General features: G+C 38.6%; 1 protein-coding gene across 1 annotated transcript in view; it reads right to left on the bottom strand.

Moving 5' to 3' along the window:
• Positions 1 to 229: 229 nt before the first annotated feature.
• LOC106963396 (collagen alpha-1(XIII) chain-like) overlaps positions 230 to 27,231 on the bottom strand; it is a 39,574-nt gene continuing 12,572 nt past the window's right edge. The window contains exons 8-26 of the mRNA XM_015058293.1: positions 27,201 to 27,227; positions 27,066 to 27,092; positions 26,472 to 26,498; positions 25,591 to 25,653; positions 23,533 to 23,631; positions 22,506 to 22,592; positions 22,404 to 22,421; positions 22,276 to 22,311; positions 22,073 to 22,174; positions 21,987 to 22,010; positions 21,324 to 21,377; positions 16,494 to 16,580; positions 14,098 to 14,151; positions 13,950 to 14,003; positions 11,601 to 11,636; positions 6,678 to 6,764; positions 5,942 to 6,019; positions 3,844 to 3,882; positions 230 to 1,969 (exon numbers count right to left, since the gene is read on the bottom strand). Of these exons, the coding sequence (XP_014913779.1) occupies positions 1,937 to 1,969; positions 3,844 to 3,882; positions 5,942 to 6,019; positions 6,678 to 6,764; positions 11,601 to 11,636; positions 13,950 to 14,003; positions 14,098 to 14,151; positions 16,494 to 16,580; positions 21,324 to 21,377; positions 21,987 to 22,010; positions 22,073 to 22,174; positions 22,276 to 22,311; positions 22,404 to 22,421; positions 22,506 to 22,592; positions 23,533 to 23,631; positions 25,591 to 25,653; positions 26,472 to 26,498; positions 27,066 to 27,092; positions 27,201 to 27,227 (1,032 nt within the window). The 3' untranslated portion in view covers positions 230 to 1,936. The remainder of the gene's footprint in view (positions 1,970 to 3,843; positions 3,883 to 5,941; positions 6,020 to 6,677; positions 6,765 to 11,600; positions 11,637 to 13,949; positions 14,004 to 14,097; positions 14,152 to 16,493; positions 16,581 to 21,323; positions 21,378 to 21,986; positions 22,011 to 22,072; positions 22,175 to 22,275; positions 22,312 to 22,403; positions 22,422 to 22,505; positions 22,593 to 23,532; positions 23,632 to 25,590; positions 25,654 to 26,471; positions 26,499 to 27,065; positions 27,093 to 27,200; positions 27,228 to 27,231) is intronic.

The following is a 27,231-nucleotide window of genomic DNA, read 5'->3' as shown; positions in this document are numbered from 1 at the left end:
TACACTCTGGTTTTGGTCTTGTCTTGGTCTCGGGTTGGGTGGTCTTGAACACAACACTGATAAAATTTATAGAAAATATTGAGGGATGAACTCAGTCCGCCATTGTCACCATAAGCATCTGGTGGTGTTTTCGACAGATCACCCTCAGTTGTGCAGGTTTCCTGTGCAGTTTTAAAAAGTTGATACACCTTAAAATAATAATAATAAAAAACAAGTCTGCATTATGCTCTTTACTATTTTAATTTGGTATTTATTGGGAATCCTTATGTACATGTCAAATTGAGGACATTTTGGGTTCGGAAAAAAGCAGAAAAATTTTAAATGAGAACAACAATGAAGTCTTGCAAATCACATTAATTTAAAATACAACAAACACATTTTTAAAAAAAATTGTGGATTGCATTTAAAACCCTCGATAGACAAATTCATTAACATTGTAAAATATAGAAAATTACCAAAAGAAAATAAAAACTTTGCTGCAATTGTTGCCAACTTTACATTGTAACATTGTACATATTTTGTGAAAAAAAAAAAAAAAAAAAAAGCTTTTTCCGAAACTTGGCAACTCTAAAAATGTGCAAAGATCCAAAAGGCCCAGATGTATTTGTTACTTTGAAAAGCATTTCAGCTTGTATCGAAGGGGCCTTTTGACAAACCAGCTGCCATTATGCTCCAAGAGCGAGGACAGGCAGTAAGTAGTGCTACTAGTGAACCTTGAAAATAACACTCAAAACTGAATCCATTATAAGGTCTGGTATGAAGCAACAAAAGAGAGAAAAATCTGCTAGAAGGTCATGCGCCTGTGACCTATAAAGTATCAGTACCCAGGATGCATCCCTCGCTCCGCCTGTCAGAATCAGAATCACCCCATTGACCAGTTTGTGTTCACAAACAAGAAATCTGACTGTATTTGTTACTTTGCTCTCAATAAAAACATGCAAAAAAGTACGCTTAAAAAAAGGGAAAAATATGACATTAGGAATACGTCTGTGTCTTTTTCTTTTTAATGAAACAAGACCTACTTTTTCTGTTATTTACTATGGCTTTGCATTCTGAATTCAAAAGAACGACAACAGGAGACATATCCTATATGCACAAAACACATGAACGCGAACCACGTTTCACTTGTACAGAATACATCCAGCGGTTTCTCATTCTAGATCTCAACAGTACTTTCCACACCGCAGGGAGGCTCAAGCCCAGTCCGGAATCAAATGCCCAAATTCCCACACCAGCAGTCATTCAGCTCTGAACGAGCCTGAAATCAAAATAACAAACTTCTACAGTATATTTAAAAATCAACACTTTTTAAATACCTTTAAATACATAGTAATGAAATTGTAAAATATTTACAAGTATAGACATAAAATGTAAAACACATCAGTACAAAAAAAAAAAGAAAGAATGTTAAAAATGTCACCAGTCATGACATTATGCTCTTTATGGAAATAGCACAAATGTTAACACAAGTTAATGTGCAATAGCTGCACAAAAATAATCTTAATCAGACTATATTAATAGGAATCATGATCGCTTTTTTTTTTTTTTTTAGGAAACACAAAATGTTAATTTGTGTGGCGTGCTGCTCGTAAGAAGTCTTTATCAAAAAGTAATAAATAAATTCCATTCCTCGATTTCGCTCCAACTTCAGCGCCATAGGTCAAAAATTATTTAATCAGAAAACAGAAAACAATAACAGAAGACTGGAGAGAAATCCTCAGACATCGTCTCCCTGTGTGCTCCTCTGCTGGATCCTCGGCAACCTGGTGCAGGATGCTGGCGTTCCTCTGCCTTTCTGCATCCCAGGACTCAAAAAGCAGGCTTTGTGTTCGTCAACAGGTTTGACAAAAACAAAACAAAAAACTCCCAAGACGTTTCAATATCGCTTCAAGTTTTTTCTCCTCTGGCTTCACTAAATTGTCTTTGGCAGGCAGCGCTACTTTCTAGCCAGTTGGAAAGGATGTTGACCCTTCAGACAAACAGGTCAAAACAGGTTAATCATTAAGCACTTAGTTAAAAGGAAATATTTCATGTGCAGTTTTCTTTAGGTGGTTAAAACTTTCTCTCAAAAACACACCAGCTGTTTTTGCAAATGCTCAATTTCCTCAGGTTAAACGTTGTTCTGTGTTAATGTGCCCTCTGCTTTTATAGATGACTTTTTTTTTTTAACGAGATAAAAGATGTACATGTTGCAAAGTAGAAAACATAAGATGGAGAAAACATGAAACATTTGCTGATATTTTTTTTTTGGTCTGTCCATTTTCTTTTTTGGATTGATGGCTATAGCGGTGCATCGCTGTGTAGCTGCTGGGATTAAGTCTTATTTTAAAACGTGAAGCTACTTTAGGCATTAGATGCAGGTGTGAAGGTCAACTCAGCCAAACTGATAGCCATCGGGTTGTTTTTTTTTTTTTTACATGTATTTTACATTTTTAATATAATCTTAATAAGTATATTCAATAACATACTAGAAATCTATTTTTGGAAAAATGCAGCATATTTAAAATGTACTTAAATACACTATTTTTTCAATAGGGAAAAAGTAAGGAAAAAATCATTCACTCACAAAGGCTAGGTCTACAGGTATCAATGGAACAACAATCAGCAATAGATAAAAATCACTTTGAATATTTCAATAAAATATACATCAAATTTCTAGATGTCATTTCAATGATGGTGAGTTAATGTCACTGTAGAAGCAAAGACCAGGGGAGGAGAGGGGAATTGGAGGGCCTAATAATAAGTTCATATAGTGTTTTTCTTTCTTTCTTTCTTTCTTTTTTTGAATAGTGGCATTGCGTGGTGCAGTGGTCAGAGCGGTCACCCCACATAGACTGTAGACGCCTCTCCCTCTACTGACAAATAAAGGCAACTAGTGCTAAAAAGATTCTTAAAAACAATACAACACCTGTATGGTGCGGCATGACGCCGGGCTTCTCACCCTGCGTGTTGAACCTTGGCAGCTTTATGCTCTTATAAACATACAGTTTGACAACATCTGGAAACATCTAGTTCAAGTTGCATTCGGATGATGAGAGTCTATCCATGTCGGTTCATCCCGCAAAGTCAGAGAGCCGCTGTCACTGGAGCATCCTGCTGCTCATTGGGGCAGAGAATCTGTTCATAATAAGCTTAGTTTATGATGTTCTTTACTTAAGGGGTAGAGACCGGACTGTGTGTGCGTGCGTGTGTGTGTGCGCGTCTCTATCTATCTACAGCTCTGGAAAAAAATAAGAGGCCACTTAAAATGATCAGTTTCTCTGATTTTAGTTTTTATAGGTATATGTTTGAGTAAAATGAACATTGTTCTTTTATTCTATGAACCACTGACAGCATGTCTCTGAAATTCCAAGCAAAAATGTAGTATTTATTTGGAGAAAATGAGAAATGGTCAGAATAATAAAAAAAAAGACCCAGTGCTTTCAGAGCTCAAATAGTGCTAAGAAAACAACAATACTGATGTTTGAACTCAGGAAGAGTTCAGAAATCAATATTTGGTGGAATAACTGAGATTTTCAATGGGGTTCAGTGAAGTGGGCTCTTCATTTTTTCCAGACATCTATCTATATGTCTGCCTACCTACATACGCACGCAGGCACACATATATTCTAATATATATATATATATATATATATATATATATATATATATATATATATATATATATATATATATATATATATTATAAATAAATATATTAATGAATAAATATATTCTTAACAGACACAAAAGCCATTCCAAGGTTATGATCACTGCAAAAGAGAACAAATTGCAAGATATGTTAGTGGTGATGTTGCAATCTACATAAACGTGAGACGAGCACTAAGACAGAATCACACTTACTTTATTCCAGCAGCCTATGACCGGTAAGCCATCATCCCCCTGGAGACAGAAGACAAGGGAAGAAAATCAAAGGTATCGTTCCATGATGAATTATGTAAAAACTTGCAACAATGAATGTAAGAATTATGTTTACGGCTCTTTATTCGGCTAAATGACAGTAAAAATAAACTAATGTTCTAAAGCAACTTTCAAAAGTATATTTCAAACATGAACATCCATAGAGAGTCAAATGTTAAACTACCAACATATTGGAGATGTACTTGTGGCTCGAACTTTACTGACTTGTTTGAGTTTTCCATATGCATGCTATGGATAAAATGTCAGTGTAAATAACATCTATCACAAATGTTGATGCATTTCATGAAAAACATTCAAAAATACTTTTGTTATCTAAACAAGACATTGGTGGATGTTAAGCAGAATTTTCATTTAATGCATTTTATTTCCACAGTAACTCACAGAGAGAGTTAGTAACTGTACGATCTGTGCACACGATCAGCACAGCTCTGACCATACGCATTTCCATTTCTCTACAAGCCCGTAAACGCAGCATGATGGGCAGTAGAACATGCCCCATCAACCCATCTGTATACTCTCAACAGAAAAATTGTGTTGACTCTCTGTGTTCAGGGGGGCATATTAGTTAGATCAAACTTTTCTGATTGGCCAGATTTTTCAGATCCGATGACAGCAAGCAGGGGATCTGGCCTAATAGGAGAAGAGGAGCGGGAGATGTGACATGGATTCAAAGTGTAAAAGGAAGTGGAGAAAGATGGAGAGGAATAAAAAGGTGAAGAAAAGGAAAGATGGAGCCCTCCTTAATACAGATATATGTAAATATATTCTTCCATACTTGGCGAGTTGTTTTTATTTATTGATCGGTTCACATAGCGGTTGCCTTGACCTACCAGTTCACAGCTTCCCGATGAGCCTCTTTACCAGCTTTCAATCTGGGATGTTCGCTGGTGTTTTGCCTTCTGAAAATATTTTAAAAGATCAACTCAGACCTTCCCTTGCTGGCTGGGGCGTCGATGGCACCGCTCAACTGGAGTTACTGCAATATTGTATTTGTTGTTGTGTTCATGTTTTCTTTCAAGGTTTCCCCCAGAAAACTTGCTAAGCCTGGTGGTTGGGCTCTAGGGCAGTCATTTCTTCACTGGACGTTGCCCCCCTTTCATCACTGCTTCCCCCATTGGTAAATCTCAGCCTCCCTTGAGATTCAAATGCATTACTTCAGCCAACAATTTTGGTTAAAGCATATTAACTTTGCCTTAACCATTCTGTTTTAGGGTATTGCAAATTAAAAAGCGATTTTTAAATATTGAACTTTAATCAATTTCATAGAACTTTTGAATCTTGTCTCCTTTCTTCCAGTAGAACTTACCTGTGTCCTTATTACAACCCAATTTTCCTGGAGTATTATTCCAGGTGGCGCTGCTGGTTTCTTTCACTCATTGCAACTTTAACATCCTCTATCTGGGTTTCAAAACCTTTAAGAAAATCCGCCCCGCACATCAGAAATGTCTGACACACAAACACCAGGCCTTTGACACATTTGGACAGAATTTGTTTTGCCTGATTCTCTGTGGTAAGTTATGAGGAAAAAAATGTGATGCCCCATGCAAGCAATATGCAGTTTACCTGAAAGATGCATACTTTTGCTAAACTGTTACTGCAGGTCTTCTGAAAATTTTACTAAGTTTTTTTTTTCAGTTGAAGTGCACATTATACACATATCAAAGTTAGAAGTTATTTAAAGTGGTTTCATGACACAAAGACCTGGAATCCTAACAGACGTGTTTACATTTTGAGATCTGCTTTATGTCAGAATTTAAATGTACTGTTAATGATATTGTTAGTGTCATTAATACGTTTCTGTGTATGTGGAAGAAATCCTTAGTGATTAAAGAAATGCTTGTTAGTTTAAGTGAGATACCAGAATAGATATGCCATAATTATAAAAAGCAATCATGTAAATGTTTGTTCTTGTTAGAGGAAGAAGTAATATTTTTGTTAATCATCTTTTTTCCTTTGGCAGTAAGAATTATACACAGTGCAGACATGCTGAAGATGTAACAGGAAAGGAAGAGGACCATACCACAGGACAAGGGGCATCCAGCCCATCCAGGCCTGGCGAGCCTGGTTCACCTTTGTCCCCTTTAAAGCCTCGGAAACCCTGTTTATGAAATCAGCCATTTAAGATCCATTGCTGTAGCTAAGGTGTTGCAGATCTTCCCTCACTGAGTAATGAAGCGAAGTGCTCCATTCAATCGAATGGCTGCAGAGTCACTTTAAAAATGGGCTCCAACTGATGACACCACTTTTGTTAATGAAAACCGTTTTTGCTGCCTCTTTGGAAGTGTTTTAATATTTGACTTGGATTATATTTTTCTGAGTTGACCCCCTCTGCTCCCCAAACTGGTATCTCAACTCCAGAGAATGGCAAAGTAAAATAAATGCTAAAGAAGTCTAACATACTTTGGGGTTTGTGAACACTCACCAGGAGTGACGGGCTCCTGACCGCCTCTTTATGAATAAACAGGTCCTCAAAAAGAGTTTTGGTCTTATGTCTAGGCAAAAATGGTTTGCTTCAAATGTATATCGTTGGTTTATTCTAATTAAGGTTTATTGATATTAACTATAATATCAGTTGCTGCCTTCTGGTAGGTATGAAAACCTGACCAAAACTCTTCTTGTTTTTTTTTTATCGTCAATAAAAGAGCAAGATTATTTCTAAGTACAAATGTTCAGGGTAACCAAAGCACTGTGGGATTTTCCAGAGTGGTAGTCCTTCCCTTTGCCTCTTTACTTTCCACATTGATTTGCTGACATACCAAAGGACATGGGGCATCTAATCCAGGTGCTCCTTGGTCTCCCTTATCCCCTTTGGCCCCCCTGTTGCCTCTCTTGCCCCTTTCTCCCTGCAAACAACAGTGTATTTAAAAAAAGACACACTTTTATGTCTCTGAAGTACATTTAAAGCTGCAGTATGAAACTTTTATTTAACTTTTTTACATATTTGTTGAAACTGTCACCATGTCATGACAGCATAACATGAGAGAAGCTATGAAAAAAAATGAAGCTCGTCGGAACTTCTTCCAGTGCTAACTCGAAACAACGAATCGGAACCAGGAGGTGTGTCTTAGCGCTGTCAGTCATGCTCTTATTTGCACTGCTTACCCCTTGCTCTTTGCTACAGCTTCTTCCTGACAGCAGTGGCTGTCATGAATGCTCAGGCAAGCCAGCATAGCAACCGTTAAACAGTCATCCTGAAACATTAAGTTGTTTCTCTGTCATTAACACTTTGAGCAGCACATACACAAGATGATTGACAGCACTAAGACACTTCTGCCTCTGATTGGTTGTTTTGACAGAGAGCGATGCATTTCTTTACATGGCAACGGTATCATTGGTAGGAGATGGAGGAGCTAAATTTTTTCATAGCCTCACTGTCTCAACGCAGTGACAGTTCTAAAAAATATGTAAAACAATTTTTTTGTAAAAGTTACATTCTGCCACTTTAACTTGGCATACATGGAAAATAAGTTATTTCAAAATACTACTTTGATGTGAATTTTTTGAGGTATTTAAAAGACCTTGATTTCGTGAAGCATTTCTGGTGTGAAAGAAAAGTAAGCAGAAGGAATTAAAAAGGGAGGTCAAAGGTACTCATTTGGTGAGCAGGGTTCTTATGAAGTGTCTTTGACATGTAAGTGATTAAACAACACTTATAACAACACTTCTTGGCACATAGCTTAATATCATCCACATAGAGAGGGATGCAGATAGTGAGATGTGCATCAGAACGCCATCCATTAACAGCTAGCTGTAGGCGTCACTGCCAAACTGCAGTGCACATGTTTCCTTCTAACCTGCTGGCACAGAAAAAGGACTTTTAAAACCTTCAAAGTGTTAACTGGAGAACTTCTAGAAGTATGATAATCAAATATGATTTGATTCTCATTTTATCATTTAATATACACATTCCTTTCTGTATTTTTCATCAGTAATTAAATTACATGCCAATAGTTTGACGAAAGAGGTTAATTATGGAGTAATTCAGCTGTAAATTTAGGCTATTTTGTGGACAAATTCATCTTCTTGTATCAAAATGGGTAGACCAAGGTCACAGACAGTCTGTAGGTTCATCTGTGACCCATAATGACTAAACTGCAGAAGAAGTTTCGGGAACTGAAAACTTAACAAGCAAATATAAAATAAAACAAACATCCTGGACCCCCTCCAATGTGCTTATTGGACCAACAGGTCGGTGGATGATGCAGTCAGCCTGGGACCACAATTCATCAGGCACAGTTTTGACTGTCCAAGGACATGTGCCAGAATCCCGTTTGTAGATTTCAGCTCAGCCTTCTAAGCCATCAGCCAAGCCATCCTCCAGCTCACAGCATCAGACCTTCGTCTGCAAGTGGATCACCATCTCCCTGACTGACAGCAACAACAAATGAAGCAGAAGAGCATCTTCTCCACAGGAACAATCAGCAACGATGCCCTTGAGGTGTGTGTTCTTTCTCCACGTCTTGTGACAAATCAAGAACCTACTACATGAGCTCCTGCTCCTCTTCTACACTGCCATTATTCAGTCTGCCTTGTAAACGCCTAAGATTGCCTGGTTTGAGTCAGCCACAAAAGATGACATGGCCAGAGTGCAACGAGCAATGAGGTCCACAAAAAACATAAACAGGACCGTCTTTCCCTCCATTCAGGGTCAGAAAAAGGCCAACTAACATCACTGCAGACCCCACACATCCTGGACACAAACTATTTAGACTTTTAGCTACTTAGAATGCTACTTGAAAAAAATGAAGCCACCACAGAGACAGATTTTTTTCCCCAAGGCTGTAAAAAATGTCTCACACCAAACTGTATAAATTTGTATTTAAAATGTATGTAGATTGAGAGTAAAGCAGAATCAAAGCCAAATGGTTTGTCTGTGTGCACAAACGTGGACACTAAAGCTGGTTTTGATTAAATAGAGCAGTGTTCAGTATTGGTTATTGGTTGTAACCCAGCTGTGTGCAGTTTGGTAGGAAAACTTAAACTACTAACTGAACACTGTATTAATGGAGTACCCTACTCACCAAGTGAACGGCTGAAGGAGTGGATGAATCATTCATCTGGCCAATACCATCAGTTGTTGGCAAGATGAAAGATGAATATCGCATAAGCAAAATTCCAATGCAGAATTGTTAATATTTATTTATTTATTGCCAATTTCAGGTAAATAATAAGGATTGGGATTTGGGGGAGAAGGTGGTTTAAAAGAAATAGCTACTGTTATATTGAGAAAGGTGGGGAAAAGGGAGGTCTTAAAGGAAAAGGATTAAATCAGGAATATGTTAGAATGTGGAAAGAGGATGAGGAAAAGAAGGCCTGGGTTTGTAAGAGAAAGGAGGGCAAACCCTGCAAAAGCAGTCATAGGGCAAAGAACAAGGTGAAGGAAGGGAAAAGGGGATAGGAAGACCTGCAGAAACAAAGGAAGACAGGACAAATGGTAAAAACACCAGTACTATCTCCCAGCCTTGATTTTTTTTAAAATATCTTCATTAAAGAAGTTAAAATTGGGTAGGTTTATTTCATGTGTCCCATTGTAATTTTGGATACTCATAGAAACCAAGGCCAGTTGAATGTGCTGGGAGAGCTTATGAACCTCAAGGATAGGAGTGGAAATATACATTATATATGTATAATGTATATTATATATATTTATATATATTAATGAAACCTATTTAAAGAGGTGTACACAAGAGAGGAGAGTGACTAGCAGTTTCTTAGCAGCCAATATTTCACTAAGATGTTCTGTATAAAATGACAACTGAAAATAGTTTATATTACACATATATGTGTGTTGCCTAACGTGTGTACTTATTTTATTTTATTTCATTTCTTGCTAGGCTATTCGAACATATTCTAAGCAAACCCACATAACAGTGACGTGTGGTGAGGTTCATGACTGGTGAGGCACAGACTCCTGGGTCAGATCAGATCCAAAATCAAATACAAATGTTATATTTTAAAATTTGACCATACCGAGTTAAAGCTACTAACAATATAATAGCAAAAATAAAAGAAGATTTAATAAGGTCACTTTTTTTATTATTTGACCTCTCTCTTTTCTGATTAAACTGAGAATCATGTATGATCTTACCTTTATTCTATAAGACGTCCATATACCTATCCTTCTCCACAAATACTCTGTTGTAAGAAAACATCCTTGTTTCTATTTATTTATTTCAAACAGACAAAATGTAAAAGCAAGAAAAGAAAATTAAAATAAATTATCATGCCCATCGGCATGCAATTTGACATTATTTGTTCAAAAAGGAGAAGGTAGACGACGCAAGATCTTATGATTTCCTGCCCCTCTCATATTCCTAAACATTTAAATCTCCCCACCAGATTAACTCTTAAATTGTTCCCACTTTATGTGACACTTAAATCTCTCATTCTCATCCTTAAATGTACAATTATTTATACATTTTTAATATGAATAGCAGTTTTGGGTTTTGAGACACCCATCCTATACAACATATTTCTCAATAATTAAAAAAAAATTAAGCTAGTTTATATTTGTACTTTTTATTTTCAAACTCATCACTTAATTCATTCCATTAACACAGATATACAAACACTCTTTTGGGTTTGACACGTGACATGAAGAGAGACCACAGTGGGAATGCATCAACTGCTAACTTTATTCACTTGTGTGATTCAGATGTGAGGCATAGCACTGAGCTGTCTCACCCCAATCGTCTTTCATGTATTTCAAGAGGCAATGCATAAATTCAGTGATTTTGACCATAAAAATGTTGAAATTACCAATAAACAAAAAAATAATTCATAGAAAATTCAAGTGGACAAACTGGTTTTCTCTCGTCATTGTTAGCGTCTGTTTTACTTCTCATGTGCTTCTTTTTACTTATCAGGATTACAGGTGAGGCAGTGCCTCACTCGCCTCCCCTGACTGCACGTCACTGCCACGTCACTACAGTACGGGTTTGAGATCATATTCAACATTGCTGCTGCTTAGCTGATCAATTTAATCCTCAAAATGAGGATGCAACCAACTTTAAAGCTAAGTCACTAAGTCAAGCAAAGTTGAGAAAATAAAAAATAAAAAGAAATAGGTGAAACGTTTCTCTCTCTTTTTTAGTCAATTAGAATGACCAAAATTATAATTTTTTCTACATGTCACAACATTAAGAGACAGAATATATCAGAGATTTATTTAGTAGTGCCAGTTGATCTATCACGGCCTCAAAAGGAAAATGCAACCATCAACGAAGCTAAGTCACTATCAAGGAAAGTTCAAATCGAAATGTCAAGGAAAGTTGAAAAAAAAAACAAAAAAAACTTGTGTGATACAGGATTACTTTTAAAAATGTCTTGTTTGTTCTTAAAATACCACTTTTAGATTCTCACTATAGTACACTAGTTCTGTCAGGACGAATGGGACAGAACCCCAACAAACAGCTGTGAGAAACACGTGGAAGGATGTCCAAAACATTTAAAGTTATACAGCTCAAAGACAATGCTAAGAAATACTAAGGAGATATATGCAAATGATTGTGACATTTTGCAAACAGAAATAATTGAGGTAATACTAACTGACCAAAAAAGAAGAGAAGTTTGGACTGATTTAACTTCAGACAGTAAGACAGAAAAAAGTGTCTCTTTGTGGGTGATGCAAACTTCTGGTTTCAACTGTAATTCTCAATAAGAAATTTGTAATTTCTTACCCGATTCCCTTTCAGTCCTTGTGGTCCTTGCAAACCCTGCAAAGAGAAATGTTAAATAAATAGCACTTTTAAATCTGTAATCATACTCAATACATTTGAATTTGTGGGTCAAGCAGTGTTGTCAGTAACACAGCGGGTCCCACAAGGGCCGGGCTCCTGGTCTCCTACCACAGCTTAAAGCCCGAAGAGGAGGAGTGAGTTGGGGAAATGCTGATTTAAAAGCCGAACGTGACAGCTGCAGTCTGGGAGCGCTTTGGATTCAAACTGAATGACTGAGGTGAACCACTGAACCTGTGGAGCCGCTATGTTGTAAAACAATAGCAACTAAACAATACAACCAGCATATTTGTAGCTAAACTGTATCTATGTAGGTTTCCTTGCTTGGGGACCGTCATAGTGACAGTCCACAATCACTGAGGTGCAGTGGCGTTTCTGATATGGGCCACATGGACCACCGCCCAGGGCGGCATCTTTGGGGTGCGACTCCTCCCCCCAACTTCTACCAGAGGATCTGAATGTGAACGGTGCCCTTGTTAAATGTTCTTTTGAAATTACTGACCACTGGCAGGGTGTATTTGCCTTCTTATGCAATTGTTATGCTATTAAAATGACAATATTATCGTTTATCGCAATAATTTGTGGGACAATTAATTGCCCAGCAAAATTCGTTATTGTGACAGGCCTAGTTTCTCTGGTCAGAGCCAACAAACTTCAACACACCTGCATGAGTGTAACATGAGAGCTATAAAAGACTTTGTAAATGACTTTGTATTTGCATAGCACCTTATCAAGTCCAGAGGGCCCCAAAGTGCTTCACAATACAGTCACCCATTCACACACACACACTCACACACTTGAAGGTGGTAAGCTACTGGATAGTAGCCACAGCTGCCCTGGGGCAGTCTGACAGAAGCGATGTAAGGGCTTGAACTGACATGTCAAGACAATGAAAATCGCTAAACTCAACACAAAACCAGTCGACGCGGTCCATGTATAATCAGGCAGTTTGTTTTTTCATTTCAGACTCTTTTCCTTTTTGTTTATTATTTCAATGGAAATGAAAAATAAAAAAAGACTTGTTTTTTGTGTGTTTCCTTTATTAAACCAAAATCAGATCTTTTTTTTTTTTTTTTTTTTTTTTTTACATAAATACATATTTTTTTATCATATGAAAATCATTCTTTAATGGGAAAAAAGAAATATAAATTGCTCTTGGAGGACCCCTGGTGACCACTGTATGAGGACTGGATGAATGAATATAACTCTGAAACCGTCTTTTAAAACATTTCATCACCGATGGGGAGGGAGCCACTGGTCAGTAGTGGTTGAGGCAGGTGATGGGTGGCGTTTTAGTAATGGGAACTATGGTGGAGGATTTCAGGCAGGATGGGACTCTGACCTCTGACAGGTAACAATAAAAAATCTTCATAAAGACCGCAGCTTTCTGCTCTGCATGGTTCCTCAGCAGACATCCAGGAACACCAACAGGTTCTGCTGCCTTTCTGGGGTCGTCAGACTGTAGCGAGCGTCTCACTTCATATTCTTAAACCTTGAGGTTAGAGGTGCTTAATTGCACTCCTGCATTCGAAACAGCTGCCACTGGAGCTCTGACTCGAAACGAGCGAAGAAGTGGTTCAACTTCTCCGTTTATTGAGATGTCACTTTCAGCTGCTCCATGGCTGGTCCTGTAGTTGATGACGTACTGGATTCCCACCTAAACCTGCCTGCTGTTGTTATTGCCCTGGGGCTCCATGTTCCATTTGACGGTTGCTCCATGCCAAGCTGCAGAGGACCTTGTCCCCACACCTGAAAACAATGTTAGCAGCCACTGGACTACGCAAGTCATCCATGCCTTTTTGTTTGTGAGGACCTGGGTACTGTGACATTGTCAGTGCAGGTCTTGATGTAACACAGAATACTGTCAGTGAATAATTCCAGGTCTGTATGTTCAAAAATGTCCCAGTTTGTTCTTCCAAAACAATTCTGCAGCTGCAGAGAGGCATCATCAGCCCAGATTGTGATGGTTCTCGTGGTGATACCTTTTTATTTTAGTTTTCAGAGAATAATTACTATACTGTCATGTAGTAACTATAAAAAAAACTGTGTTCAGAATGGTACATGACTGTATTTTCAAAGTGGAAAATCTCAGTTAAAATATTTTACTGTGTAAGAATACTGTGTCACTTAAATCCATATGTGTAAAGGCAGATTACATAATAGTTTTGGTAATGTAGGATAACTCCCTGCTCACACAGACACAACTTTCAGTAATAATGCCAGTAGTTTGAAAATGTGTTGTTTTCCATAATGCTGGATAAAAAAATATGTAAAACGGAGCGTCCGACTCACAGGGATGCCTTGAAGGCCAGTTGGTCCTAGCAAGCCTGCATTTCCCTTTTCACCCTGTTGCCATGTGGAAAAAATATAAAATGCATCAACAATGTAACACTTTTATTATGCTTTCAAGTGGACAATCAGCAATAAAAATGTTAGTTACTCTATCTCCCTTTGGTCCTGGAGGCCCTGGTATACCTGCTGGTCCTGTGGGGCCCTGTTAGCACAAAAAACAAAGAAAAATCACCTGAGGGCATGCATAACAAAAAAGAAGCACAAATATGTCTAGATATGTTTAAATGTTAAACTAGTGTTTTTTTGCTGGATATTACTCATCCATCCATCCATCCATCCATCCATCCATCCATCCATCCATCCATCCATCCATCCATCCATCCATCCATCCATCCATCCATCCATCCATCCATCTTCTAACACCCTTGTCCCTAGTGGGGTCAGGAGGGTTGCTGCTGCCTATCTCCAGCGAACGTTTCGGGCGAGAGGCGGGGTACACCCTGGACAGGTCGCCAGTCTGTCGCAGGGCGGACATTACTCAACTTTACAAAATAATTTTTTGGATTGATTATTTTTTCCTGAGTCCAATTAACGTAAAAACTTAAAAAAAATAAAAAATAAAAAAAAACCAGTATAAAGGGCCAGGACTGTACCTTTATTGATACTGACAATAATGGCGCGGTAATGACATTCAGCATTACTGCGCCATTGCAGTGTGCTGTTTTTCAGTCATCATAATGTGTGTGTAGTATTTAACTGTTCTTAAATGGTCCCATATCTATTAAAACTGCTGAGGGACTGCAGCACCAAGGGGCAGCAGCTTCATGTTAGTGATGGCTTTAGTGTTTCTCAAACTTTTTCAGGCTGAGGAACACTTAACCCATTTAACAAACAGTCACGGATCATCTAACCTGGTCCAGGACTGCCCCTGTGATAACACATCTTAATATATAATGCAAGCTGAAATGAAAATATTAGTCTATTAACTCACTTATTGATGTTTATTTGTTTTCCTAATGAGAAGAGTGGCTCTGTTTGGTAAATGTGACTGGCCACGACAAAGCCTTGAACACGTCTACTTGGGCATTTTAAGTTATTTGCAGATTCTGAAAGTGTCTAAATGTCTAGACACCGCTAAGCCCGGTGGTAGTGGCAGTCCACCAGTGGCCTGCTGTGTTTTTGCATTAAAAAATGTTAAACATTATAAAAAATGTGGAGGTTTATGAGCAGGCATTATAACTTGGAAATAATAGTGTGAAAAAACAAAAACAAACAAAAGAGATACTAAAGTCTCTGTGAACAAAATTGCCCTTCATCAGTGCACCAGACTGAAAACTTTTGTCATCCAGTTTTCAGTCTGGAAAAAGAGAGAGAGAGAGAGAGAGAGAGAGAGAGAGAGAGAGAGAGAAATTGCTTCTATGCATGTTCTAACAATGTATTTTACTTGTAAACACAAAGAACATAGCTGAAAACTAATTCAACACATTTGGTTACAGATCAACACTGAGGTGTGAAAAATCCTGGGGGTAAAGAGGAGCATCTGTGCCCCAGACCATCCCCAAGCCATAGTTTGTTTTCAATTTATTCAATTTGATGAGGTTTGAGGAAATATCAATGGAGGAAGAAGTGGCTGTAGACTTTAACCGGGAAGAGAAAATACCAAAAGTTGTCCAAGGAAACCAAGAGGAAGTACAAGAAAGAACTAGGTCAATACATTGGTCACAAGCACAGCCTCAAAGCTTTCAGGATGGGGACATTGGAGAAAAAATAAAACAGAAGTCAGCAACGGAAAAATGGAAAGATGGACCCAGATTTCCTTGGACCCTACACCATAAGTAAGATCAATAAGATCAAGATTGATCACCTTAGAAGGTACAAGGAGAAAACTCCCAGGATCCCATTGAAATTGATCAGACTTTGGATGGCCACATCTATTCATAACCCCTCATCATCTTCTATCACCTCCAAAACAACCGACACCACCACCACAGCACTGCCCTCAGTCATGCCATCTGCAGTACCTCTTGCTGTCACCACAGCAAGTACCACAACAAAAACCTGTGGAACCACAGCAACACCACCTTCTGTTGAGTACAGCTTTTTGAGATGATTAAATAACTACTCAGATAAATCAATTCTGAGTGGTTGAGTTATCTGAGCAGTTATGCTAACAGATTTAAATGCTTTGCCTGGCCAAATAAAACCCACTTAATACTTTATTGTTATATGCCCCTTAAAATGGCCACCATTCTCAGGATACTTCAAACAAGCTTTGTTATCAGAGCAGTGAAGGCAACAGTCATACAACTAACAGCATGGCTGTAAACTCAATTTTTAAAACTGTATGTGAAACTTTTTTATTTTTATTATTGGTTAATTATAAAAGTAAGTACAAAGATTAGAAATGTTTAGACAGTGACACCATAGCACAGAGAAGAAATGCATCCTAATATGAAGCAAATGTTCAAGACCACGAACTCTATATTTGTAATTACTTCATTAAAAAACGAACAACAGGGAAGGAGGATACAAAAGTCTACTTACAGAAAATCGAAGAGAGCCTCTGTCTCCTTTGTCACCTTTTTGCCCTATCGCACCCTTTTCCCCTTTGATGCCAATACCTGGCTGTCCCTAAAAAAATACACAAATTTAAAAGTCCTTCAGATATTTGATGGATAAAATTAGAGGAAGGCTAAGGTTTACGGGATACTTCTTTGTTTAAATGGCTTTTAAAGAATATGGACTTGGAAATATATGTCTTTGCGGGATGAAGATCCCAACATAAGGCATAGACTCTTTCGGATCCTCAGAATGTAGCTTGAATTATGTTTCAAGCTCCATACAGACAGTGTTTTCATAAAAGCTGCCAGTTTAGAAGCTTCAATGCGCCAGGTGTCGCTGGTCATTTTGATGGATGAAAAAGAGCCAGGCATTATGCCACACATTATTCCTGTAGCCTTTGCCGGTGATGCAAAGGTAAATTCCTTTGTATTTTTGAACATTTCAAACTGTCTGACAAACTCACGTAGTTCTTCATCTTTCATCTTAGAAAAATCAATTTTGTCACATGACTGTGTCTATTTAACGTGATGTGCAAAAAATGAGCCCAAAGAATTGACTAGTCTAAAACTTTATTAATTTTACTGTGTACAGTGTCAGGAAAGCCCTCGCTTACCACAGAACTACTGAGCAGGTGAGGCCAGCTGGTTGAACCTCATACCCATCTTGGAATTAGTGATGTGAATCCAAAGACATCAAGACAAAATTAACATCGAGTAAGTGCTACTACATTGTCATGACAGAGAAAGGGAAAGAGATGATTATATCTCTGGTCCCCTTCCCGCCCCAGAAGAACAGGCAGTTTCAGCAGACTTCTTAGACTGACCTGGCTGTCTTCCGTTTGCATTCTTCAAAGTGTAAACTTTGTGGAAAATTTTTATGTTTTCTGGGGAAGAAGACATCTTTTGGGAACTGACGGCCTTCATCTAAACAATTCAGGTACCTGTATTCCCATGTGCTTCACCTTGGACTACAAGGTGAAGCACACAACCTCACCATCCATATCTGGTAACTGTCTTACCACATCAGAGCAGTCTGGTACTGATTGACATCTACATGGTCCTGGTATTTATTCTTCTTCTGACTGTTTTACACAAACCATCGGGCCAGGCCCATCTTTCCTCATTAACCAGTTAATTTCAGTTCGGATTACATACAGCGAGCAAACTATACATAACCGTATCCGTTCAGTATAAGATATAGTCTCGTGGTGTGGCCTTGAACATGTGTACAATGTTTGGTTTAACTCTTTCAAGTGGCTGAAAGTGGTCCTTTAGATGGCCAGCACATCATGAAGTGGATGAAACTTGTCCAAGATGACATCCACCCTGGGCAGGAAGAGTCCTATCCAAGGACAGTGGTGTCAAAGAGTCCAGCTTCACTCCCATAATGTCTTGCAGGTCAGTCTGTTCAATCTGTTGGCTGCCCCAGCACACACAAGTATTTTAAGGTTTTTGCAAAAATCGCAACACAAACTGCTCCGCGGCCTCCACTAACAACTTTCAAAATACCCTTTGCACTGACTTTACTTCACCAAAGAGACATGAAATTTAGTACAACTGTCGAACTTGTGCAGGCTGAAGGGGCATGTCTAGGTCTCAAAGTTTGACATCTCACCATGAAACACAAAACTGTTATATTTCCTACACAAAGACTCACTGAGACACCAAACCTTCAGTGATTGATCATCATCGAGTGCCCTACAATACCCAATGGTCAAATGATGACACCACCTAAGCTGCCAACACTAAGAACAGGAAGTGTCATGTTTTACTGTGAATGGTCTCTATCTGACACCTTTGACTTAATCAACATGAAACTATGTCTATATACAGAAGACATTGTGGTGTAACTTGGTTTCCAACACTGACCAGATACAGTGGAGGAGGTGGGCATGGCAGCATGGCGAAGTGACCTGTGACGCCATTGCCATACGTTTGATTCTAAATTCCACAGATTTGAGCCGAGCTGCACCAAACACATTGGGATTGAGCCTTATCCACCCCCAACAGGAATCAACAGCAATATTTAGTGGGCTTGGCCTACAGCATCCTCTATAATACTTTAAGTAATCAGCCCAAAGCCATGCTTTATCCCAGAATTATTAAACTTGGTATACATCTGTATAGTGGCCAACCCTCAAAATCTGACCATTCAATGAAACATCTAGATGCATTAACTTCTACATACAAGGTCACAGCTGTATCAGACTTTCTGTGTCTTCTTATTACAAACCAGCCCTCATCACATTCACAGGGTCAACTGGTGACATCACCTTAGCCGTGTCCACTTCCAACAGGAAGTCACATGTTTTTCTACTGGATGTCTTACTTTTACTCTTTGATTCATATAGGTTTAGACCTGTGCCAAGTGACAGAAAATCACATCATGATGAATTCGCTCAACACTGGCTGGTGGCTCAACAGTGTGGATGTGGCAGAATGGTGAATTTCAATCCCTCGCTGTTTGTATACGGTTGCCTCTAAATCAAACATGAATCAATCAATTTGCACCAAACTGGTATGTGTTGGGAACTGGGGTTTTAGCTTTTGTGGGGAGTTCTTCTCTGTCTGCTGCCTTCTCTCAGACAACAGTTCAGTCAACTAGATGGAGCCAGGAGGTTGTTCACCTGGAGGGTGTTAAGATTCCACTCACCTGCAAGCAATCTGCCTCATCAGCCTGGGTATAAGAGGAGTAGGTTGCCAACACTTCAGCACCTGAGTGTTTGCCTGTTGAGGTACTCTCCGCTCCTCTAAGTTTTGTCTTTGTGTTTTTCCCAGATTGTTTCCAGTTGCATTTACCTGTTGATCTCATTGCAGGTTTACCTTTGTGGCACCTTGGATTTTACCCACTGTGTGGCCTGAGTCCTTCACCTTATGGTCTCCTTTTGTGGTGCCTTGGATGTTACCAATTGTGTTGCCCAAGTCCTTCATGTCCAAGACTGTAAGTTCCTAAGGAAGAATCTCTGGCCTCTCCTTCCACTGCTAGCGACGGACCGCTTCTCCTTCCACTACCTGTGCTGTTACCTGTCCGCCCTCCAACATAACCCATAACTTTTCCCATCTCAATGATCACGCTGCTCCATCAATCATCTAAATCTGGACCACTACGTGTTCTACCCACAAAGGTACAGAGCCCCAGTGATCTCATCATTCATTGAGAGCTCGTAAATTTGACCACATCACACCTACTCTTTACGAGCTTCACTGGCTTCCTGTAACTTATAGGATTCAGTATAAAATTGCACTTATCACTCATCACTGTCTATATGGAACCTCACCGGATTATTTGAAGGACCTCCTTATTTCACATTCAACTTCTAGATTCTTACGATCCCAAGCCTGTAATCTTCTCCACCTTCCTCGATCAAGACTAAGGACTATGGGCGATCGGGCATTTGCTGTGGCTGCTCCTCATCTATGGAACTCTCTCCCGGACTATTTGAGAGCCCCGCAATTATTGTCTGATTTTAAAACCAGCCTGAAAACTTTTCTTTTTAGACAAGCCTACTCCACTTTTAAATGACTGTCTTTTTTCGATTGTTGATTTTATTTGTTTTTAGTTGCACTGTGTAGCACTTTGAGATTTTTGTTAATGAAAAGTGTGTTATAAATTAAACTGATTATTATTATTACTATCATTCCCCCCTGGCAGATTCTCATCTACCAAATCAGTAAGTTTTACATTTATATATTTATTTTCCCACAAATCTGACTGCAATGTATCGGTACAATAACATTAAAAAGAAATCTTTAGGTTTAACATAGTTTTCAATATGGATTCCCACACTCATTTCCCTTACCATCCTCAACACTATCAGTCCCTTGCAATATTTAGGCTCCACATACTCTCCTAATCAATTGTAGTCCTCACTTGAAGGCCTATCAAGAGCAACTTAAGAAGTACAACCTGCTGCTTAGTCCATTTGATTCCAAGTGGCCACCTATCCTCCTTTGGTAGCCAAAGTATTCCCTTACAGCGGACTTTAGATGGGGTGAGGGGTCATCATGCAGCAGCTACACATGACCGCTGGGATCCTACCTCCACTCTGACCAGTAAAAAGAAACGCTTACTCTGGAAGAATGGTATGAAAAATGTTTGTGGTTTGAAACAGCGACTTTTTCATATTATGGTATGCTTCAATACCAGTAACTGGCCCATCCCTGGTTGTTGTTAAAACCAGCAAAACCTGCTTAGAATAAAGCGGGGAAAAGCCAATAACTGAAAATGTGAGTGTTTATACAGTAATCATGCTTATTTTTTTAACCAAGTATACCAATTAAACATTAATCTTGTTTGAACAAATTTCATCTTAGTTACAAACTTCTGTATTACAGCTAATATCTACCTTTAAAATTTTAATAAGCATTAACAAACAACTTTTAGTGCTTAGATCTAAAAATCTGCATTTTAATAGGCTTTAGCACAATTGCCAGTGCTAAGACGGTATATAGACAGGCCTGATTATTGTCATGAATTGTAGTGTTTGTGGTGGTGAGGATGTATGCGACTGGACCTAGGTTGAAGTGGAAAGTGATGATTTTAATGGACAAAGTGAACAAAAATCCAGGTAAACGAAGAGGATAGCACCACTGGTAGCACTGGAACTAACACTAGACAATGAGACACGACTAACGACTAGGATCTGGCAGGGAGTGGGTGACACAGGTGAAGTTAAATACACAGGGAGGTAATCAGGGCAGGAAGATGACACAGAGACAAGATTAACTAGAAACAGACACACAAAATCTACATCCTCACAATTATAGGGTTAGAAAATCTTGTTTAAATGCCATTTTAAAAAAAATCACCTACCTTTTCACCAGGGGTTCCAGGGGATCCTGGTGGTCCAGGTAATCCAGGAAGCCCCTATGATGATGTGGAATAATGTCAGAAAAACAACATAAATCCATTTGGTTTGTTGATTCTACTTCTGCTTGATGTTTTGGAGTTTTGCTAAGTGCCTCATCCCAACACTGTTTTTGCCCTTCAATATCATCTGCCCTTCAAGAGTCATCTTGAAAGTTTGATCTTACTATCTTACTGTTTGTTCTCTTCCTTGCTAATCCACTTGGGGCCTTTTCTTCTAAAGGTTTGCATGTATAGAAATAGACTTGATAACACAAAAAAAACCTGATCTTCAAAGCAACATGCAAACAGAATTGAAGAGCAAAGTGAGGAGAATCGCAGGTGCTATAAATTTAACTTGCCAATGCGACTAAAGTTAAAAGCATGGATGAGTTTCTCTAGATCTTGTAGAGAATGACAAGAACTCATGAATATAATGTATCTCTCAACCTTAGTGTTAGCCCTCTGAGCTAGTCTGATCTTTCAAGCAGTCTGCTTTAGCATTGCAGTTTTAGTTCATTTTAAGTCATGTTCAACATCTAGCATCCTTCATTGGCAGAACTGAATTCTTGGTTTGAGCAATCCTCCAACAACCCACCATATAATAAGGGATAAACTAAAGTCACTTACCATTAGGGGCATATTGCGAATGCTCTGCAAAGAAACATACTATTACTAAACTAATACACATTCTCTTACAGGGATACAATACATACTGAAATAATGGAATACATTTTCAGTGTTCTGGAGTTCAATCTTTCCTGGCTGCCCCGTTGGACCTGATGGACCCTAAGAAACAGGACAAAAACATTTGGAACCTTTGTGGACACAGAGATAAAAGTTCTTTGATTAGCAATGAGAAATGAAATCCTAAATTTAAAAAATTTTGTATTTCAATTATGTATTATTAAAGACTTACTCTTGGGCCAGCAGGGCCTTTGGTACCTGCTTCCCCCTAATAGAAAATTGACCACCATAACATGTTTGCAAAGCAATTACCCTTATTCTTATTTTTTTTTAATGAGTGGTTTCAGTTTTATGTCTTACCTTATTTCCTTTTTCGCCCTAAAAAATAAACTTCTTTAAGTCTTTGTTTTTTGTACAACTTTAATTGCTGAGCTAAAAGATAATCAATGATACTTATCTCACCTTGGGCCCCATTGGGCCGATTAGTCCTGGTGAACCTGGCTCTCCTTTACTCCCCTTAGCAAAAGAGCTTGGCTCTCCCTTTTCACCCTGGCACACATAGAAAACATGTATGTTTCTTTGGTAATCCATACTTCCAGGTGCTTCTGTTTGTGTGGGCAGTATATTGAAATGCTTTGAGTATACTGGTTGGTTGCGGTGGTTCCTTTTTCTTGGAGTGAGGGAATTAAATGATATTACAAACTTTTTAGGGAATTTGTTGTTTTGTGGAATTATAATTTTGATCTTTTTATTTTTTTTCCGTTCTGCTTTGTATTTGGAATGACAAACCTTTAGAGGGACAGAAACCTTTAGACACCTCAGACAAAATCCAGGCTGTTTTAGAGGTGTCCATTGTAATGGCATTCATTTGCACTTAGCTGAATTAATCACCTGAAACATCAATTTGAATGTAAACATCAATGGAGTTGGAGAAAAATCAGCTGATATCCAAATGGCTACCTGTAACATCCAGTCAGCCCGAACTCTGTACTTCAAATCCACAGTACTCCTGACTTACCCCTAATTCATAGCAGCTGTTGTGCTGTTATTTGCGGTTGCAGGGTTACAGACTTGCTATCGATTTTAAATATTTTGACATCGATAGCAATGCCAGGTTTCTTTTACCTGGCATAAATGGCGACAAATCAGAGGTGGATACATTGCAAGGATGTTTTAAAAAGCGTCGTGGACAATTCATTAACAGTATCTCACTCGTCAATTCTCCGTCACTGGGTAGGTGACATGAAATTATGACCCAAAGTTAGCTACATTGAGAGACGATGGTGGCAATAGTAGTAGGAGTTTGCCCCGCAGTCAGTGTAAATCTTTGCTAAAATGTGTTCATTAAAAAGAACAAGAGCACTACTTCCATGACTGATGTTTACATTTCTTTTCAACAAGGAACGATTAAAAACTAGACTTAACTAGGAATATTGTACAAAAAGTCAATTTTTTGTGGTTTTGTATCTCAAATAAAGCTGGGACTCACCGGTGGTCCGCTGGGACCATTAAGGCCAGGGGAACCAGGGGAACCAGGGGCACCAGGGAGGCCTGGGGGTCCTGGGGGTCCTTGTAATCCGGGTGCACCCTGCTGAGAGACTTTTGAGTTGCAATCAATTATGAAGACTAACAAAGCTATTAATAGTCAACTCTTTACATTACTGCAAAGTTTACATTTGGTACATTATTTTTCTATTTCAGGGAAAGAGATGTAAAAGTTTTAAGGCTTCTGCTAGAAGTGACAATATAGTTAATTTCAGCTAAAGTAATGAAAGCAAGTTCAAGTGATTTCCATTAAAAATATTAATGGAGACAGTTAATGACTGCGACAGACTGGCGACCTGTCCAGGGTGACCCCGCCTCTCGCCCAAAACGTTTGCTGGAGATGGACACCAGTACCCCTCCTGACCCCACTAGGGACAAGGGTGTTAGAAAATGGATGGATGAATGGATGAACAGTTAATGATCAATTTTATTTATAAAACCCTTTAAACACCCAAAAAGGTTCCAGAAAGTCGATGATGGAAGATGCAGTGATGGAGTTCAGTTTGCAAATTTCTGATCACTTAGAATGAAGATCATCCACAACCAGCAGGTGGCGAGCAAGAGAAGGTACCCCATAATGTTCTCCACAGAGGTCAACCTGAATAAGTTCCCAAGGTGAAGACAGCAAAGGAGTCAGAAGAAGAGGGACTGCAGCAGGCTGGACAGTTTTCCCTCTCAGAAGACAGAAAGTATGACACCAGCTCGTCATCAGTCTAATTGGGACAAACAAACGGTCTCAAGGCAGCACTGATCCGGGACCTGGACCCAGTCTTAGTTGCTCTCTGAGTCTGATGATCCTTCATCCTCCATTCGTCACTGACATGGTTCTTGGCTTGGCTCTTGACTTTCAGCTAAAATAGTACTGACTCAGCCAGAGCCATGTGACTGAAAAACCTAAAGTGTCTGGAGTGGGATGAGAGCTGTGCCCACATGGTTTGTGCAAAGCTTGCATGAAAGCTATGAGGTCTGTACAGTATTTATGGGGACAACAGCAGGACCATGGCGTGCACTAGAGCAGAGATATGAGAGCCCCCATGGGACAAAACTTGCAATTGCGCATAAATGTCTATATATATGCTCTCACACAAACACAACCAGGATTGTTGACTGTCTAACTGGCAGACCATATTTCGTGCGTCTGTGACACTGTGTGTCAGACAGTGTTGTCAACAACTCAAGGGTTTCACAAGGGACTATCCTGTCTCCCTTCATCTTCACGCTCTTCACAACCGACGTCAGCTACTGCACTGAGTCCTGTCATCTCCAGATGTTCAGCTGCAGTTGGTTGTATCAGTGAGGGTGATGAGGTTAAATACAGGGCTTATGTAGGCAACTTTGTCACATGATGTGAGCTGAACCACCTGCAGCTCAAAGTGACAAAGACCAAGGAACTGATGGTGGATCTGAGGAGGAGGACCAGGATGCCAGTGGCCCCTGTTATCATCCCGGGGCTCAGTGTGGATATTGTGGAGAATTATAAATATTTGAGACTTCACAATGACTATAAACTGGACTGGATCAAGAACATTAGTGCTGCATACAGGAAGGGCCAAAGTCGCCTATACGTTCTGAGACGGCTGAGTGACTGATGACAAATGATATCATGCAATACATTGGGCATGTCACTATTTCTTTTGTAAATGTTTTGAGTTAATTAGCTGATTAGTATGTGATTCCACAAGTTTTCAATATTTAGCTGAGCCACAATAATCTTCTTTTCTGAGTTACTGAATTTTCTTAATGAATGAATAAAAAAGTAGTAATTTGTTTTAATGTAACAATTCATACCGAATCTTTGCTATGCAAAATTCTTTTTTATTAACATATAAAGTCTGCATGCCAGGTATTGAATAACAACAAATCATTTTGGTTTCAACACGGCCAAAAATGTTAAAGCCAAAAGATTGTTAGGCAGATGACAGAGGAGACAAAGTTTGTGGCATGTTGGTTAGTTGTACATAAGGCTTAAAGAAAAATAAATATTGTCTAGACAGATGTTTACCTGCAGGCGTTTTAAGATTAGATGGTTTAAAGAAGGCGTGTTTCTCAGGGTCATGGGCAACACCTGTAAGAAGAAGTCATAAACAGACTTGACCCCCATGCAAAAAGATCATTGGATGGAAAAATCTAAGGTTCAAACAAGAATGAAAAGGAAAAGAATGAAACGGGAAGGAAAACAGACCACAAGAATGGAAATTAAAAGGGGGAGGGCATGACTGGAGTAAAGAACATAAAGCGGGAAAGGAAGCAAAAAGCATGTGCAACAAATGCTTGCAACAATCTTAGGGATAGAAACAATAAAAATCTTCCTTTTTAATGTTCTTCCTTTGAAAGGATTACATTCTAGAGATCTGGAAAAGCCCAATCAGTGCAGCTGTAACAAATTCAGGACATGTACAGCATGTAAAACTAACAGTAAAAAAAAAAAAAATTCTTAATTTCTCTATTCCTGGACTTTTTTTCCATGAATCTCATCACATAAAGCTTGAAAGATTTCCATTTTCAAGAGGAAGATCAAAACAATACTCCCTTCATATCTACATGTGCTTTTTTATTATTGTTATGTCTTTTAAGTATCTTCCATCTGTGTAACCATTTTGATGTGTGCTGCTGATTTTCTGCCTGTCTATATCACAATGGGGCTTTAAACCTGGTGAAGAAATTGAAAGGGACACATTTGAAATACACTCAACATGAATAATATCAGTGTGAAAAGGAAGAGACTATTTAGGAAAACCCAAACCAATCAAATTGTTGTTTTCAATAGCTACTTATGAAGTGTCAGCATGTTGTGAATATATATATATATATATATATATATATATATATATATATATATATATATATATATATATATATATATATATATATATAAAATCTTACCCGGTGTGTTAAGTCTCCACATGTACCCTGGAGATAAAAAAAAAAAAAACATTCAGTAAACCTCCAAGTATCCATTTAAGCTATGTTGTAAACATTACACCAACTACACTTGTTGAAGTCAGCACTTGTTTTGTATTTGGAAGTCTCGAAAACTGTGTATCCAATTTGAAATGCAAACCAAACTTGACTGCTTTGTTTAATAACCAGGTTCAAATTGGATTAAATGTATGTATTGTATCCTTATTTTCTCTCTCACTGAAGGATAAGTTCTTTTTTGTGACATTGTTTCGCTTACTTATCTTCCACCGCTCCTTTGGAGGTTTGGATGCGTAAATTACCGGTGAAGTGTGACCTACCGTGGCCACCGGGGGGCCTCCAAGAGTAATTTCTACTTTCTTGTTGCCCATGTAAAGAATGATTTCTACATGATCAAATATATTATATATTAAAATCAGTTCCACTAAGTGGCTGCTAAATTCAGACCTGGGATCTGGGTTTATACAATAGGACAAAGTTGTAATCTGTTTCCATACAGAAATACTTGTTGAAATATGTTCACAAGTCGGCTGACTCTCAAATGGCAGCATCTCTCACCTTCTCCCCTTTGAGGCCCGGCTCCCCCTAGAAATAAATGAAAGGGAAAATAAGTTTTCTTTTTATATATTTTGCAAAGATATCAGGTTTGCTATCTTATGAAAAAGAATAAACAAAAAAATAATTGCAACTCACCAGGTTTCCTTGAGGACCACGAGAACCCTAA

The sequence above is a fragment of the Poecilia latipinna genome, unplaced genomic scaffold (genome assembly GCF_001443285.1).
Source record: "Poecilia latipinna isolate Pla-1442-1.1 unplaced genomic scaffold, P_latipinna-1.0 Scaffold1530, whole genome shotgun sequence".
Lineage (NCBI taxonomy): Eukaryota > Metazoa > Chordata > Actinopteri > Cyprinodontiformes > Poeciliidae > Poecilia > Poecilia latipinna.
This window is presented reverse-complemented; position numbering and strand designations above follow the sequence as displayed.